The sequence below is a fragment of the Galendromus occidentalis genome, unplaced genomic scaffold (genome assembly GCF_000255335.2).
Source record: "Galendromus occidentalis unplaced genomic scaffold, Mocc_1.1 scf7180000077231, whole genome shotgun sequence".
Classification (NCBI taxonomy): Eukaryota; Metazoa; Arthropoda; class Arachnida; order Mesostigmata; family Phytoseiidae; genus Galendromus; species Galendromus occidentalis.
The window spans coordinates 56,904-72,734 of NW_003805219.1; the positions used below are offsets into that span (position 1 = coordinate 56,904).

At 51.8% G+C, this 15,831-nt stretch overlaps 1 protein-coding gene across 1 annotated transcript in view; it reads left to right on the plus strand.

Moving 5' to 3' along the window:
* The window catches only part of LOC100906405 (Kv channel-interacting protein 4), a 53,218-nt gene extending 42,115 nt beyond the window's left edge, over positions 1–11,103 (plus strand). The window contains exons 5-8 of the mRNA XM_018638972.1: positions 3,339–3,482; positions 6,662–6,753; positions 9,630–9,813; positions 10,926–11,103. Coding sequence (XP_018494488.1) covers positions 3,339–3,482; positions 6,662–6,753; positions 9,630–9,813; positions 10,926–10,973 — 468 coding nt within the window. The 3' untranslated portion in view covers positions 10,974–11,103. The remainder of the gene's footprint in view (positions 1–3,338; positions 3,483–6,661; positions 6,754–9,629; positions 9,814–10,925) is intronic.
* Positions 11,104–15,831: the final 4,728 nt, after the last annotated feature.

Here is a 15,831-nt window from a genome sequence, read left to right on the forward strand (position 1 = left end):
GACTACCACGTATGCTGAATTCGTCAGAATAAATTGCTCCATTCCGTTCATGTAGAAACTTGGCTCTAATTATTTGGCTGTTTCGAAGGAATTGGGAGTCGATACCACTCATGAAGATGCGCCAAATTTGAATCCGGCGATCCAAAAACATATTATGTCTTCGGATATCTCGGGCAGATCCAATATTCGTCCATTGTTCATAGTATTTTCCATTATTCCCATAGAGTCAATGCTTAAGGGCGGATTTTCGAAAAAAATTAAACACCCTTAAAGTGGCCATACGCAGATAATATCCTAGGGTTAAACTTCTCTCGGGGTGGGGATTCTATGACCAAAGTTTCAGCCCGATCGGCGTGTTACATGTTCGGCACTCCCCTTGTCAGATGTGACTGAGGGAATGTGAATGAACCACGGAGTGGCAGAAAAATCGAATATCACAATCCCGATCGCTGCAGAAGTTACGAAGGTAGCGACTAGCAACCTTCAGAGACCGCTTAAACGAGTCGCTAATGAAGAAGGGAGCGATAATTAGCGATGTGGTTTCGCATTACGACCATTTGTATCAAAGCCGTAGCTACTCGTCCATCCGTGAGTTCGCGCGAGTGCAGGCATTTTTGTCGGCACAACTCGAATCGCTGCAAAAGGCGGTCCGCCGACACCGGCCTTGAGTCCGAGCTCTAGGGAGCAGGTTCTCTTACTGAATAGCATCCACTCATCCGCGTCCTTCATGCAGAGGAACGTGCGCATTCAGTGAGTGCTCCAGAGGAGCGAAGAATCAGTTCTTTTGGCTGCTATGACAGGTTACGCAACGTCAGGGAAGAAGCTTGTTTCTCAGACCTTAGACAAATGTTTTGTCTGTCTTGTTAGGGCTGCTGTTGATGAAGCTAGCCTTTGACCAGCTCTCCTGCTCTTCGAAACCTGTTTCGCCTGTTCAGAGTCGTTCATGCCGCTGTTCGGCCACTGTCCTAGGCGTCGATCTTGCGCCCCTGATTCTCGATATATGTGCCCCGTGTTTGCTCTGGAAGTCCTGATTTCTACGCGTTCTGCACTCACCGGTGGCGATCGCTGGTGTTGGTTGCGCGAAATGGCATTCGCTTGGCATCAGGCCACCGAAAGCATAACCGAATCGCTCGGCAGCCTGCTACCACTCAAACTACCATGAATATCTTCTCGCCCATGCTCATTCATCGGTGGGATGACGGGACAGCCACAACGAGACCGGAGGTAACAACGTTCTCGGAGACTTCAACAAACCCCTTAACATACTATATTGTTCAAACGGTTTTGTTCGATTGATGGGCTGCTAAGGAGAATCGATGGCTTCAGCACGTCTCGCTTGCCTGTATTCCTCACTCGAGCCGCTTCCAAATTTCGATGGAAACTTCATTCTGGGAGCTTTGTGTCCTTCTGTTCCTCGAGTCTGACTGATCAATCAAATGATTGGCTCCGGATCGGTCGGGGGACGCGTGACAAATTGGTCGATTTTGTTTCCATTCAGCTGTATCCTGGCCTAGCGTCTATTGACGGGTTCTGTATATACGTCTATGGCCTCGAGCTGGCGAGATACGTGACCATATAGTGCCCCCGCATATGTTGCGAGGAAGAGAGTTTTTTTTGCTAAAAGCTCGACCCCGAACTACGATGGAAAGTTTGGAGCTTCAAGGTAGGGGGAGGAGGAAAATGGGTGACTCGGAACGATCGGAGGAGGAACAGGAACTTTTGGAGACCCCTAACGCTCCAGAGGCGTCGATTGTGCTCCTATTCCCGGGAGATTTTGCTCAGCTCCCGGTATGTAAAACAGGGACGGGGAGCTGTCAATTCCAGGAAAACGTCTGTAGCCCACCGATGAAACGAGCGGTAAGCGCCTGGAACATTTCCAAACTCTCAACGAGAATCAGCAATTCCTATAGCTCGGACTGTTTGGACCCTTGCAATGTGAGAATGCAGGGAACAATCCGAAACAGTTGCGACGAGCTGACCAAATGGGAGGGAGTGCTCTGGTTGGATATATTAGGCGCGACTGAGTGAGTCATTATAGTAGACGACTGAGGGGGAGGCCGTGAGTCTAGATTGGAACTGAGCGAGCACGCTAACTATAGGCAGTCAGCCAGCCACCATCCCAAGAAGCTGGCCAGCGATTATTATCTCATCGGGCAGGTATTTGACGCTTGCTTCCGTTTTGAGGTCCAGTCATTCATCAAGAGAGGTTTCGTCATCAGTTCCTGAGAGGCATAAATTATTCATGCTTGCCGAATATCTTTGCGTCGCGCCGTCTACTTCCCATGCATAACGTGCGAGCTCGAGATCGTTTGTGCTGTCTCATAAGATCGCTGAGCGATGTCTACAGTGTTCCTCTCCTCACGAGATTCACACCGGTAGGAGAATGCGAGGAGCTAGAATCTCTAACGTCCATCTATCGTTGACAGCAATCAGCCCCGATCTCCAAGAGGGCTTGGAACTCCGTAAGACAGTCGCATCTCTTGCGGTAGTTCCCATTATTACAGAAGGAGCGTCCGATGTCGTCGTTCCGTGGTCGCATTCACGCGAACGCGATATTTCACGCGGAATTGAGCTTTCTGGGGGGCGCTCTCGTGCGATCGGAGCAAATAGCCGTCGAGATCTCCGACGGGCGATCGGAACTGTCCGGAAGGTCCCTTAGGCGAGCAGTCGAGTTTCTTCTGTGACGGGAGGGATTGCAAATCATTGGACTCGACCGACCGACGCACGTCCTTGAAGGAACTAGACATTTGACCGGATGATTGCAGCTTCCCTCGCAAGCCTATTGAAAGGAGATGCCATTCTGCGAGAGAGAACGGTCTGCGGTCTATTTTGTTTTTCAAACGACCGACTTTGAAAACACAGTCGGATTAATGTTAGCTGGACGACGGCCTCGGCTGGGAAATCCTGGCGCGACCTTCATACCAAAGGATTTCCGTGCAGAAGACTTCTCTGTCCTCGAGAAATTTCGACAATCCGCGTAATCATTCGAGTCTGGGCGCTACTCCCTAACTTCTGAGCCGGGGATTCGAGGCTCCCGCATTGGTACGAGCAACATTGGCGAACTTGGAGCACGAGCAGGTTCATGTTATATTTTCGGCGACACAGACAGACGCATAGAGCAGTCGGAGTTGTGGGATGGCTCTGAATCGGGAGGAGCCTCCGTATGAAGCGGGAGGACATGGAAACAATGAGTTCTAGATCCGACCGGCAGAAATTACGCTGATGACTAAATCGAGAGCCTGATGGATCGAAAATGAATTCCTTCTTGATTACGGGCTCAGAAGATTACGACAAATTACCGCAAGGTGACTAAGCGGGCGATCTCTGTTCTATTTCAGGAATGTCCGTCGGGCATGGTCAAAGAAGAGACGTTCAAAATGATCTATTCACAGTTCTTCCCACGAGGAGCGGATGCTTCGCAATACGCCCACTTCGTGTTCAACACATTCGATCAAGACAACACAGGGGCGATAACGTTCACCGTAAGCATGACGTCCCTTCAATTAGGCAATCTCGAAGCCGGGTTGCGTTTTTCGCTAGTTCCGAGCGTTTCAGACTCCGCTTCCTCGTTCATGGCGTCTCGACATCGTATTCCTCGCGAAACATCGAGATTTCGTTTCGCCTATTCCTTCGCAAGATGTTCACCCGATTCCGGCTTCTCGACAAGATACGAATCGAGCTCAAGCCTCCTAACCAAGAGCTCTCATAGCTGGGTCGGGTGCCCGGCTCGAACAGTTTTTACCGTATTAGGAGAAGCCAATACGCGAGCATCAGCTTCCGAAAGTTCCCGCGTTTGTTATACCCTTATCCAATTTTGTCTCCTCAGCATTTTGCGCTGCAAGCCATCTAAAGCATCACCCACCTCAACGAGCCCCACCTGTTCTCAACAATGCACTTGCCCGCACGTAAATAGGTGGTTCCCGCTGCCGATAGTGCGGGAACAGCTGTCGCTCCTTGAACGACGTGAATCTTGACTCGACTTCTCTATTTGAGCTGGAAAGCTCCTGCAGTTGAGCCAGGGTCGATCGAAAGATCGAGCGGTTGAGTCTCTTGTCTGCCTATCAGAGAAAAGTGCCGTTGTTGTATCATGTAGCTCATTTGCTTCTGAGATGAATTTAGGGCTGACTGAGTCAGGTCACACCGAGAATGAGGCGCAGAGCCCCCGGAGGCCTCAGGGAGTAATTTCATACTATCGTCCCAGGGACTTCGATGGAGCTATGCTGCCGGGAACCTGGTCTAGTATCTCTTCGAAATTCCTCCACTGCACCGCAGAACTCGTTGCGCGAAGTTTCGAGCAACGATCACCACAGAAGAACGGGATCGGACATGATCATTCGGGACGAGGGATCAGGGGTCGGAAATAATAACCGAAATCACGATCGAAGTTCCCGGTGGAGCTCCCACGCGTGCCTGATGCGTGGGCGCATACCGCGGATCTGTGTTCTCTTCTAAATCATGTACAGCGCCCGGCTGAGTGGGGGACTAGAATAATCCCGAGCGAGAGGCAAATGACTGTGAGGCAGTAAATCAACCAGAGGAGCTACCGACCGGGTGAGAGTCTGCGACCGCTCAGTCGGGACAGCTCATGATTCGCTTACCGTGGATAACGATGCTCATACCTACGAGCGGCTTACGATTGTTTGCATAGATGTAATACACACGCATACCTGTTGCTCGTCTTCAGCCTGAGGCTTGACAAGGGGTGCCTCGCCCGACATCGGATGGCTTCCACCGCGACCTATTCCGCGCGAGATATTCGCTGCTGGCGACCTGTTCTCGCTCATTGTCGGATGCGACTTAGCAACAGGTCCGCAATGCGGGCATGTCGAGTCGACGAAGTGAGCAGCTGCTGAAATTGATCACCGATACTTCTCGCCAGATTGTATATGTCAATGGCATGCTGATTATGAGCAGATGGATGGATGGATGGCAAACTCGTCGGGGTGATCATTTGAAGCGTCCAGGTGATAGATTCACCAGCCGCGCGGATGATTGATCGCCTACTGGGAGGACGGAGAGTCGGAAACACCTCTCGTGGAAATTTTCCCTCGAGAAACTCGCGGCGGAAGAGAGAAGCACGTCCTCTCAATCAGTATGAAGCCCCGCAGGCGAGGGCCACGGTTTCCCTGTCGCCGGCCGGCTCGCTCATGTTTCATACTTTATCTCCGATCGCTTATCATCGGAAAGCAGCCCGGCGACAACAGGTCGCGGTACGCTTCCGCTATCGTCGCAAGTGCAGGTCGCAGCGCGAATCGGCCAGTCTGGAACTCGGAAAGAGCCGGCGCACGCAGCGAAAGCGACTAGTAAGAGCTCGTCTGCCTTCCAAAACAACAAAGCGGCCCGAGTCGGGCAAGCAGGCATCCGACCAAACAACCAACCAGGTTATTGAATGCTAGCTCTCTCTTAAACGTTGTCTTTACGATCGCGTGCTGCAAGCGTGCCCTACGAGCGGGCCGCTCTCATATGCCTATATGTTGTAGTGGGTACAAGGCTCAGGAAGGCCATCAGCACGACATCGCCAAAACAATATTATTTCAACGATTCTGCTAGACGTACGTATGCTCAATAATGGAACTCCGCTCTGAGATGAACGTAAGCCGCTTTGCGACTCGCTCGCACGCTTATCTTCGAAGATCTCTCAAAGATCCTCTGGAGATCACAAGAATTCACAATCTCTGCCCCTCGATGGAGCTCCGAAGACGGTGCCTTTGAAGCGGCGGCGTCGATGACGACGTCGACGACGCATCGATGAATCATCAAACTGCAGGTAGCAGCGAGTTCCTGGGCAAGAGGCTGCGGGATGGGTCTCCGTGCCAGGCGAATGTCCTGGCGGCGTCTTTCGCTCCGACGAGCTCGCAAAGGCCTCCTCAGCAGCTTTACGAGCCGCCGCCGTGGACACATGAGCAGGAATATATTGTTGATGCTGTCGCTGCTTCTGCGGCTTTCAGATCCTCGTCCCGTTGCGTGGTCCTCATCGATGGGACGGAAAAACGGTAGAATAGATCGCTTGGGCGGTCAATCAATCGGTTCCTGCGATCGGTCGACCGACCGCCGGCTCGCGCTCCTCCGGTCGGTCGGTCGTTCGGCCGGTTTATGTGCCTCCGTGGACCACAACGGTTGCGAGAGAATGCCAACAATGGCCAACGATCGCTCCGTGTCTGCTTCTCCGTCGAGTACTGGAGACGACTCGACGACAAAAGAGCCCACAAAGAACTTCAGGAATACAGTTTTGCTGTGAGGACACCATAACGTGACGGACAGTCACGTGATTGAAAGCGGGCCATCGTTTCCGGTGGTCTTGAATAGTGGTGCTTTTGGGAAGCTCGCGAGCGAGGGAGCGAATATTTTTTCTCTTTATTTATGGCTCAGCTGGAACGATCGTTCCGAGGTCCGCATCTGCGCTCCACAGGCGCTCCGTATTAGATGAAACAAATCGAATTCAACAGCCGTATTGGAATTTCTAGCGTTCTTGAAGAACGGTCGTGAGGATTCCGTCGTCTACTCGAGATGGAGCGGCGCCTTTCGTTATACTCAGAGCTCGAGTTCATCGCGGTAGAATCCAGGGTGGCTGCCCGTCCGCAGACGAGCGCACTCCCAGCGACACCGGTCTATACCTCTTCCTGTGTCCGAAAGTTCGCTGACAAAGAGCAATTTCTTTCAGGATTTCGTAATTGGCCTATCGGTGTTATCAAGAGGATCTCTTCAGGAAAAGCTTCGCTGGACTTTCAACTTGTACGACATTAATGGAGACGGGTGAGTAGGCCCGGGGCATCCCGTCAACGCTTTGATGGGTCTTTCTCCTTTCTCCCCGCATCGAGAACGCCTCAGCGGAAGACTTCCCACAGTTGTCCGTGACTCTGGCTCCTCTACAGCGCTCAGAATGTTTACAAAGTTCGCCATCGGACACGCCCGCATCGGGATGGAGGCGAGGCGATGAAGCCGCCCGAGGCGCTCCTTTGATCCCTCCCACGAGCAGTGGCAAGATGAAGTGCTCCATTCATTTAAACAATAAACCATCGATTCGCGGAGCCATTGATAGGGGGTCCGTGGTGGTCTTGAGTTCGACTCACTAGGACCGGCTCTTAGTGCGTCAAAGAGAATACGGGGCGCTGGCCCGGAAGAGAAACACGGCTCATCGGTGATCTCGTCCTGCCGATCAATCGCTGGAGCCCCAGAAGGAGCAATGGTCGGCTCTCAATCCTGGCTGGTGACTGAGCAAGGCCCGGACCGTCGCGATTCTGGCAGGACCTTACCCTTGCCCTTCCAGGCGAGGATGACCTCTACGCTTTTCCCCGAGGAAATCTTAGATTTCATCAAGATTCGGTCCTCGGGACCCACACGGAAATTTCTCATCTGTGTCTTAGAAACCATCTCGGCCGTGGAACGCTTTTTCATCACCGGGGAACAAAGCGTTCAAGAGCCATGCCCGAATTTTGGCGGGTCCCGCAATCAGTGGCCTTTTCTCCTGGTCTCCCCAGCTCGCGGAATTACATTGAGAGGGCTCTGATCCGCTCATTGTCTCCAGTAAGCGCTTCTCTCGCAAGCGGGCCATCGTGCTCGTTTACGTGTACCCCAGCCGGCCTCGCGGTCCGAGGTTCTCGTGGCGTGACCGGCACGACCGTATTCTGTTTTCACACCCTCGTCTCAGGACCTTTCTCTTCTCTTCACGCTGCTAGCCTGCGTTTTTTACGGTCACAGTTTCTCTGGGAGGTGCCTGCTCCTTTGGGCACAGCGAAGTCTCGGACAGAAACAATGTCATGAGATCCAACAGCCAAGGGCAAGAAACTGAGCCTCCATGGTCAGTCTTACATTTCCGCTCTGACAGTCCCGAGCCGGAGCGGAAAGGAACTCCTCAGCGTAGGAAGCCCCCCCCCTCCACATCCATTTGTATCCTGCGCGAGCCAGCCCGCAAGCACAGATAAGCACGCAGGGAAACCGGCGGGTTTGTCACGCGAGGCGTGCCTCGGTCAAGAACGCTCTGAGTGAATGCCGAGAGAGCGGAATGTGTTTACGACCGTAGGGATCGATGTGTTTATCCGTGGCTGCTCGATCGACAGAAAAAACGCACTGTGACCAAAACTGGGGAAGCAAAGATGTGTCCCTCACCCTTTCTTCCCCCCCTACCCCGGGTTCCTCGGAAGATGAACTACGTAGCTGATGAAAAATGGACGACTCGAGGCAGCAGCAGTACCAGGCTACGTGGAGCATTTAGGCACTTCGATTATCGGTATGGTAGTCGTTCGCACTCCTGGCAGACGTGAAGCCGCAATCGAACGTGCGTGATCTTCCCGAACCCTCCTTTACTGTCCCGCTCGACAAGTGCGGAGTCGATACCGCCCCAGTAGCGACTCGTTGAAGACCAGTTCCACTCCTTCTGCAGGCACGACTCGTGAAACTTTAACTTTACTGCCTCCGAACTCCATCGACCCTTTGGATGGACCGATGTCTCGGTCTCCCAGCATGGTCGACTAGACGAGCTGGAGCTCCGGTCAACCTTGCCCTCCTGCAAGGCCCGGCCAGACCCCGACACTTCCTGTGACCTCTCAATATTATTAGCACGGAAGAATGGCTCGAGCTCTACAACACTCGAGCTGACTGGCCAGGCACCCATCATTTTCCTATAAGCGATGGCCAGTGGAGAAACTCCCCTACTCGCTTCTCTATTGAATCATAATTCTGGAGCCGTCATCCGGGAAATCGATCCGGCCCTCGGCTTGATTGATAGCTGGCTAACGAATCGTAGGAGCTCAATTTACCCCAGGCCGCCCGGAGCTCCGTGACGAAAACAATGGTTGGCCAGCTGGTCGGACGTAGGGATATAAACGCTTGCCGTCCTCTTTTATGCCGCTATATTGTGTTTATGGTATCACTCGCGGCTATCAAAGGTCGCCGTCGCGTCGACTGCACTCAAACCGGCTTGCCGGCCCGTCCGCTTATCCCTCAAGTGGCGTTGAGGGCACGGTTATCTCTGATTCCATACCCGGAGCCATGGCGGCCGTCGTCAGCGCCGCGAGCTCGTCCCTCGTAAAAAGGAGCTTTCGTGCTCCTGTCTCCGTCTCCCGTCGGTTTTCCCGCTATCGCGCGCAATATCCTTATAATAGGATCGCTCCAAAGTTGGCTGTCCAGATTGAAGCTCGAAATGAGGAGCTCTCATTGTCCTCGACTATTTCTACCAGCGGGCCTCGCTCCAGAAGATGCTCTCTCATACATGGAGATTGGAGAGGGGAGAATTTCGCGATCGCGACGGCGGAAGTTTTGAGACGACGGCGCAGATAGAGTCGAAGCGGTTTCTTCAGCTTGGGAGCCATGAGGGAGAATGTCCACCGCAGCTCGCAATCCCGACTCAATTCCGCCGTCGACATCGGTGATTGTCTGAGGTCTAGGGAAGAGCTTGTCGGCATTTCTTTCGGGTGAGAATGTTGCCGACTGACGGTGTTCGCCAAAGTAAGCGGATCAAATTCCAACTCTGATACAAAGCGAGATTATTCGGTCACCTCGAGAACAGGCTGTCGAGTCGAGCTCCACTGGACTGATACGGTCCTAGCCGCAGGCTAAGAAAAGTATCTGGCTGGTGTTCAACGACAGCGGCCTTCTGCCGTTGTGATGAAACTCACACAGTCTTTTTCCAGGTATATCACCAAGGATGAGCTGTCTCGGATCGTGAGGGCCGTTTATGATCTGATGGGCCGGGCAGTTGAGCCGCTGGTGGAGGAGCACACGACCCGTGAGCATGTAGAACGCGTCTTCAACAGACTCGACCTCAACAAGGATGGGGTTGTAACTATCGACGAGTTTATGGACTCGTGCACCAAGGTAAATATCTGGAAAATTGGTGGCGGAATCACAATTGGGCTGTATGTTTGGGGAATTATGGGCTTATGAGAGTTGTACATGACCCACATTAAAGTTCCCGAGCTTGGAGGCCTCATTGAGCGACCCGTATCCTTGTTTCGAGACTCACCCGCTGATATGGTCGTCGGTCGAGATCGCCGGAGTTTGCCTCGGCTCTATCGCGGTAGCCCAACGGTCTTCACGTTGAGCTTAATACCAAATGGCCCGGAACGATGTATCACGCAGTCTATGATCTCATGGTCAGGAGACTGTCCCCGGACCGATCCTTGAGTTTGCGCAGCTCATTTGCTCATCGGCTATAGGCTGGATTCCGGAGCAATCGAAGGGAGTTTGTGCCCGATTAGCCATTGGTCGAAGTAGAGAGAGCTCCGGCGGATATTTTCAAATCGAAACTCTGTTCAAACAATCGTCGAATCACGAGACTCTCGATATGGAGAAGGCAGCATGGTCAAATCGTCGAGTTTTCAGAATGGCATCATGTGTTTTCGATCGGCTCAGTCTGGTGGCCATTCATGATTCATTATCCATGGCTTCTTCCCGTGCCCGATTCGAGGATGGTTTCCGTGCAGCATTCGGGAAGCCAGCCGGCAAATTCACCCGACAACGGCGACTCACTCCACGGCACAACGACAATTGTTTCTTCTGGGCAGAGTTAAGCAAGTGCTAATTGGTCTCGCTTAGACTCCTCCGAGAATGCTTAAGGATCTCTGCTGTCTGTGGTTGACACTTGCTCGTATTCATCTTCTTTTGGTTCTAATGGTAGGGGTCTTGTCTCAGAGCAGTCACTCGCGGTCTTGATAAAAATCAACCAGCGGAAACGAACCGACCTTCGAACCCACATTCTCTGAGAACTGCAGCCCTGCGCTGGAGTTCTGAGCTCCCTGGAGATGCTGCTTGCCTCGGTGCTCTCTGGCTGCTCTTTCTCCACGCATGAATTGATGACTGGCTGAACTATGTGTTTTTCGGTCTCGCTCTGGCAGGCCGGTGATTGAGTGATTTGAAGACAAGGAGGGAAGAAAGTGTGACTTTCGAAAGACTGGGATGACTCAGAGATTTTTACAATTTTTTTGCAGGATGAGAACATCTCCAAGTCAATGGCAGTGCTGGACACAATCCTGTGATGTCGGGAAAATGGATGGAATATTGAGTTTTCGGATTTATTAGATTCTCCCACCACTTCTACTACTACTACTACTTCTTCTACTACTACGACTGCTTCTGCTCCTACTCTGAACGAAGAACTCGTTATCTGAATGAATTTCGAGTCGTCGATAGGTCAACCATGTGTCTGTATAATTGTGCGTCGTTGGTGTGATTGGTTTCCGAAACCGATTCTGTGACCTCCGACGGCCCCCCTCGAGAATAATATCTTCCGTTGAGGCCTCCCGACGAGTGTGGTTCTACCGTCGGCATCGTTCTGCTTCCCGCCGTCGAAGGCATGGACATGACCTTGGAAATTCATAATAATTTCCCGTACGGGTTTTTGGATCCGATGAATTCGACTTACGATTCCGGAACGCATCGAATCACTCATCGAACGTCCGCGTCGTTCCCCTAATGAGTCAATCTCAATCGTTCTCAGTCGGACTCGTTCCTCTTTGTATATTTTCACCATGTATTGCATCGTCGCGAGCCACACTTTGTCGGAGAGCTCTTAGAACACTTTTCGATGGATTCGTGCAGAACCATGGCTCCGCTAAACCTTGGACCACGGAAGGGTTCGAAACCCTCGCTGAGGTACTGGTCTCGTTGGCGGGACCCTAAGGGGGATAGCCCGAGGAGGTGCCATGCCGTGCGGCTGTTGCGGAAGTATATTGCACGCTCCGCGAATTCCGAGTGACTGGAATCGGGATGGACCGAAATTCTCGCTAGTATGAGTATGGAGGAATGAAATTCAAGGCATTTAGAGCATCTGGAACGTTAGTTAAGGATCCGGAGAGGGAGTAATAGACCGCTTGCAATCGATCACAAAGTTCCCCTGTCACTACTCTTGAGACGACGCTTCAGCACATTCGGATCCCGTCATGGAGTTTCCCCAAGCAGAATCAGCGTAATATCGGGGAAATTCTCGTCCTCGAGGGCTACACTAAGGACTACCGACTACCTCGGAGCGAAAGGAGTGAAAGGCAGGAGCGAAACCGGACGCGTCCATACTATCTACTTCCTTTCATGTTGCGCTATGTGCTGTTCTGAATAGCGAATTTATCATTGTACCACTGTTACGTTTTTGATCAAATTGTTCACAGAACACGAAGTGTTCTATTCCAAACCAGAGGTTAGTGACGAAACCCGTGTGATTTTTAACCCGTGGAGCAGTCTTTGAACCGATCAACTTCTCCTTTCCTATGAACAAGCAAAGACGAAACGATTTACGAAACGAGCGAGCAAGAAAGCAGACAATGACCTTGCGGAGGCCGCAAGCAAATGAGGGTCGAGCATACGAGACAGAGATAGAATGAGTTTGCCCACGAAAAATTGCGCTCTTGGAAAACATTCGTCACACGTACACTATCTGCGTCACGCCGGCGCCGTCGGGCAGGATCGACTCGGAGTTGACGGGAAAGTCCACTAGGGACTCCGTACTTTATCTGAGTTGTGGCCACGAGACACTATTCTGTCAAGAAATCTGCTTGTAGATCAGGTCAAACATAACCAAAAATATCGAGAACCTCTCCCTGATCGCGCAACCCAGGGAGGATCAATTTGGTGGAGGGAAGTTCACCCTGAACTTTTCGGCAAGCTATGTCCCGATTCGCTCATTAATCGGGTCCTGAGCTATCGTTGTCACTCGAACTGAGGAAATAACTCCTCACATCAAGATTTCCACGGTCACCGCGAATATTGTTCCGCGCCTCTGAGTATTCACGACCTTCTCTTGAGTTTCTGCTTCCAACTTACCCCTTTCAAGTGAAGTTTTCAAGCGAACGCGAGAATGGAAACTCTAGGCGAGTCCCAGACCTCTGGGAGAATATCCTGCCTAACTGCCACAGCCATTGATGATGAAGTTGAAGCGAGGGAATGCTCTGCTTCCGCGTGTTTGTGCACCTAAAGGCCAAGTAGAAATTTTCGAAAGGAACTTTCGAAAGCGAGAAGCACATTCGTAACCGTCGATGTGATCATGAACAAGCCATGAACACCGTCATTCATCCAGCAAGCGAGATACCACTTAGAAGGACCTGATATCAGACCCCGCGATCTTTTTGGGCAGCCTGACGAAAAACGTTCTCCCCGTTCACCCTGACCTCTCTAATCCCTTGAGGAACTCCGATTCTCGATTATCCTTGGGACTAAGCGTCGCCGACTCCTGCGGAAAAACAGTAGAAATGATTTCGGCTTTATCAGAAAATTCAGTGACATCGACGGGTTGAACGGAGAGCGTCCATTGGAAGATTGAGACTTCCTGCAGAATAGAGACGATGAGTCAGGGGGAGGATGTTTCACATCGGATGTCGACAGCGTTAGAGGTCTTGTCGTAGCGATTCGGAACTCAATGCCTGGGAATCTGGAGCCAGTGCGTGAGTGTCCCCGTTTTTTAGCCCTGTACAATATATCTACTTCGGTCAAGTGTGGATTTTCGTGCCATAGGGAACGACGGCAGGCCAGAGTGACGGGGCCTGATGGATCCTTCGACGAGACATTTCGATGAATCGAGTTTGGTGGGTTCACAGCGCCCGCGGAGAACAATCATGGCCCGATGCAACGATCGCGTTGTTTCGGTCAGAGGCCACCAGTTTGCAATACAGTTGTTAATATGAGCACGCGATCGCGGCTCGCACGGCGAGGCTCGCACTGTCTAACGCGGTACTTAGGGAGTATCTGTCGAGTTGTCTCATCGTAGGGTGAGTGAGCGAGGATAACCAACTTAGAGAAAAGTACGATGTTTTCGGGTCGGAAGACTGCGCGGTTCGGGGAAAGGCTCATCCAGATCAATCACTTGATCTGACCGTAGGCCTGCCTGCTTGCATGTGTCTAGTTTTGGGGCTCTGGCCACGGTCCGTGGTCTTCGGGCTCACCACTAGATAACGAACAGGGTTAAGTCATTCATTTTGGGGATTGCCGCTTGAATCTCAGTCGAATTCTCCGATGCGATCCGTACTATGACACCTATGAGAGGTGCACCGTTCCACGGGGGAAAGGAGAAACTAGCATGACAAGCCAGGCAGGCATCGAGTCCGACCCGCAGAACCTTCGAATGTAAACTGAGGAAGTTCAACCCCGCCCAAGCGTTCTGAGCCAAAGAGCGCGGATTTTTTTAGTAGCGCGAGGTTTTTAGGGTTTGTTATGTAGCCCTCCCGCGATCTCTGGAAGTGTAAAACCGAAAGTAATAACGATAAAAATTACAAAAGAGAAAAAGTATCGAATAAATCAATCGAGACCTACTCAAAGCGTAATTCTTCCTTAGTCTCATTTCAAAATACAACATTCGGCGTTGCTCGGGTTCAAATTATTCCTCTCTCAATGGCGTCGAGCATCCCGAACGATCGCGTTCCGGTTCCCGGGCAATCTAAGAGCGTTCCCTCTCGACCTTGGGTTCTGATGAAGGGCACTCGGATTGCGGTCGCGAATCTCGTTCCCGCTCTCTCCATCCTTCGTCCGGCTCGGACACCAATAGCGAGTTCTTGCCACCTGCTGTATGATTATCATGATTATACTTAAATTTTCGATCGGGGTCAGTTCGCAAGTTCGCGTTTTGATAAATTCCAGCAATTCTTTCTCCACATTCCGGAAACTCCGGCCTCACTGCCGACCACATCGGACTTTCTTATTCCTGGCTGGAGTCACTCGATCCGATATTCTACACTCGTACCAGGCCATACGACTTACTGGACAGGAGGTTTCGCTGAGCAGAGTCTTTTCACTAGCGAGCTAGCCGAGTAAGTTCCCTTATGTTCAGAGCTTGGGCTTGGGATCAGATCCGGCTAGCTATCTGCGGAAATATGGTGAGAGCTCGCTCCTCGGCAGTTTTTAATCCAAACAGCCTGTCTGCAGATTTCTCACAATCAGTCTGACGAGGGAAAAGGGAAGAAGACTCTGTGGAGAGAATGGGATTGTCCCCGTCAGCTATTCGTGGCGAAAAATCATAATTTTTCTAGCCCTATCGAAGAGCTGGCGGATATTTGTGTACGTGAGTGAAAGCGGGATATTTTGCGTTGAGTGTTTCATAATCTCGATACATCCTGGACCATATTTGATCGTGACAGGAATGTAAGCGCTTCCGGTCGATTCCTAGTCTGAGAGCGCGCTCCGCGAGAGCCTTCTAATCTCGAAGCTCCATACGATGAGATGCATCACTCACCGAAGCAATCTTGAGGTCGTCCGTGGGACGCACCGGACGGCGAGACACCAGCTTCATGGGAGATCGGCCGCAGAATGGTGATCTCGATTTCCATGTTCAAATGCGCCGGGCGAAGAGTAAACGAACAGCTCGCGGACCCCCCACCCCCCTGGCGATAACGGAAGCAACAGGCGGACTGTCGATGGGTTTTCCCATCTCAGGATGGATATCCGCTGAGCTCTAAGAACTTTTCTTGTGCCGTCTCAAGGTTTTTCCTCATCTCCGATGCGCTCACCATGTCCCCTCGAGACTCGAACGCGAAGGTGCATGCTGAGTCGATTTCTTCTCGTCCGGTAATCAATATCTGCGATGTAAAGATCGAATCGACGCCGAAAAGGAATTGCAGCTCCCATCCGAGGATCCGACCGCGTGTCCCGGATGACGGGCGACGTGTCTGACATCTCCGTCGAGAAAGCACCCCGGTCTCATACGAACTTTCCGCGCTCTGATGCGAAGCTGGCTGTCATCGAATAGGAGCAAATATTCGAACTCTTATTCCGTCGGCTATGGAAGTTTCCATGTTTTGCAGAAAGGCGAAACGAGGCTGCGAGAAGCCGCTTGCTGGCTGAGGAAAGTCGAGAATCTCCCTCAAGCTCGGTCGAATCCGCGTGTGATTCCGTCTCTCGTTTTCCAAACGACTGAGT